Genomic DNA, 1,806 nt, shown 5'->3' with positions numbered 1-1,806 from the left:
GAATGCCACCCAGGGAGCACAACCTGCAATAGCACAGCTTTGGGTGCAGCAAGGGGAAGGGGGACCACTGTGGGAAGGAAGCTTATGCTGAATTTGAAAGGCCTCTTCAGGGTCTAGTTGCTGCCAGGTAAATGCCCAGTTTCCTTCCTTACACATGACAGGAAGGGGCTACTGGAGTGGCTGTGACAGACACACTGAGAAGACAGTGTCTTTGGGACAGGATAGGATGTCCCAGAGACAGACTACAGGTGTGCGGTGAGCTCCATAAAGAGCTTGAAGAAGGTGCTTTTCTGTTTCCTTCCAATTAAGCTAACGCATTTTGCTTTATGGATTACCAAACTTAATTCTAGAGTGTACATCTTGCTGACTCAGGATGACTGAGCAGTAAGACTCTACCAAGAAGCCAGACTTGAAGAGGGGAGGGGGTTCTCCTGTTATCCAGTATGCGTGCTTTAAAACCAGAAGAGCTGTAGGCAAACTAAGAGCTGCAAACATTTTCCTGCAAAACTTTTACTTTCCTGCTTCAATGGAGGAATTCCTGTTCATCTGGGAGAGACCCACAAAACAAAAGCTGTCCACTTCCATTTGGAGAGAAGCAGAAATCATTGTCAGCAATGTCCTTTCCTGCCAGTGCAGTGAAAAGCAGCACCATCGAGCTTCTTTGTCACAGGAGGCCAACAGTTAGTTAACCTGTTTGCAAGGAAAATCGGCTCTACGTACACACACACACGTGGACACACAGGTACACCACTGAGGGAGATGAGCTGTCAAACCCATCAGGAGCAAAACCAGACAGCATGGAAAATGCTTTATTCAGGGCCTCCCCCTTTTCTGGGATAAGAGCTGCCAAATTAAGAGGCTCCACATAAGTAACAAGTTGCCTCCTTTATACTCCTTTCCATGGGCTGTCTCCTTGTGTGAGGGACTGAGCCTGCATCTCATGGGCTGTTTACAGAAGAAATGTTTTTAATAAAGAGCTGTGATTGTGAGCTGCATTTATAAAATTGCTGGAGCAATGAGAGGCAGCTGTATGGACTTCCTCAGCATCACACTGACTCAGTGTTTAAGCATAATCTGAAAAGCCAACGCAAGGGCAGTTCTGACTGTCTCACTGGAGTCAGGGAGCACTCACCCGGGCTGAGTCTGCAGCTGACTTCCATGGCTGGGTTCCATTCTCCATTCTTGCAGGTCAAGTATTTATAATCTCCTTTCAGCATGTAGCCTTCGACACACAGATACTCTATGACACTGCCTGAAGTCAGAGGGTTGTTGCAGGGGCTAGGGTGGCATTTATAGCCTCCATTCTCAGGCTGTGGTGGCTGGGGACAATCTGGAAAAAAGAGAAAGCATCATGGAGGATATCTCAGAGGAAGACATCTGTTGCACGATAAATATGGCACACAGGCACTCTTCCACCTACAAACACCCACTAAATTAAGACACTATCAAAACTGAAGAAAGACTCTTACCGACAGCAGAGACTGCTGCTCAATTTCACCTCTGATATGTCTTCTGTGATTGTTAAAACCTGCTTGTTATCCCAGTACTACAATCTAGTTGGCAGGCAACAAACTGGTGGTATTTTTGAACAGTGAAACAACAGAGATACCACATGATAGAGGCCCAGAAAATCCTTGGTGCTATCTTTTCCCCACAGCTGTTTCACTAGAGACTGGAGGGAACCTAAGAACCAGACTTTCCTATTAGCCTCATATGGAAAAAGCATGAGATCTCCTACTGAAACAAATGAAGAATGCAAACACCCCAGTGTACTATGGGCACAACGTCAAGGTACAGAGCTGCCCC

General features: G+C 46.5%; 1 protein-coding gene across 1 annotated transcript in view; it reads right to left on the bottom strand.

Annotated features, from left to right (window-relative positions):
• KIAA0247 (KIAA0247 ortholog) overlaps positions 1–1,330 on the bottom strand; it is a gene marked incomplete at its 5' end in the record, with an annotated part of 7,316 nt that extends 5,986 nt beyond the window's left edge. The window contains one exon of the mRNA XM_009703339.1: positions 1,133–1,330. Coding sequence (XP_009701641.1) covers positions 1,133–1,330 — 198 coding nt within the window. The remainder of the gene's footprint in view (positions 1–1,132) is intronic.
• Positions 1,331–1,806: the final 476 nt, after the last annotated feature.

This window comes from Cariama cristata, unplaced genomic scaffold, assembly GCF_000690535.1.
Source record: "Cariama cristata isolate BGI_N322 unplaced genomic scaffold, ASM69053v1 scaffold7727, whole genome shotgun sequence".
Lineage (NCBI taxonomy): Eukaryota > Metazoa > Chordata > Aves > Cariamiformes > Cariamidae > Cariama > Cariama cristata.
Note: the sequence above shows the minus strand (reverse complement) of the source record. Positions and strands in the feature narration are given on the sequence as shown.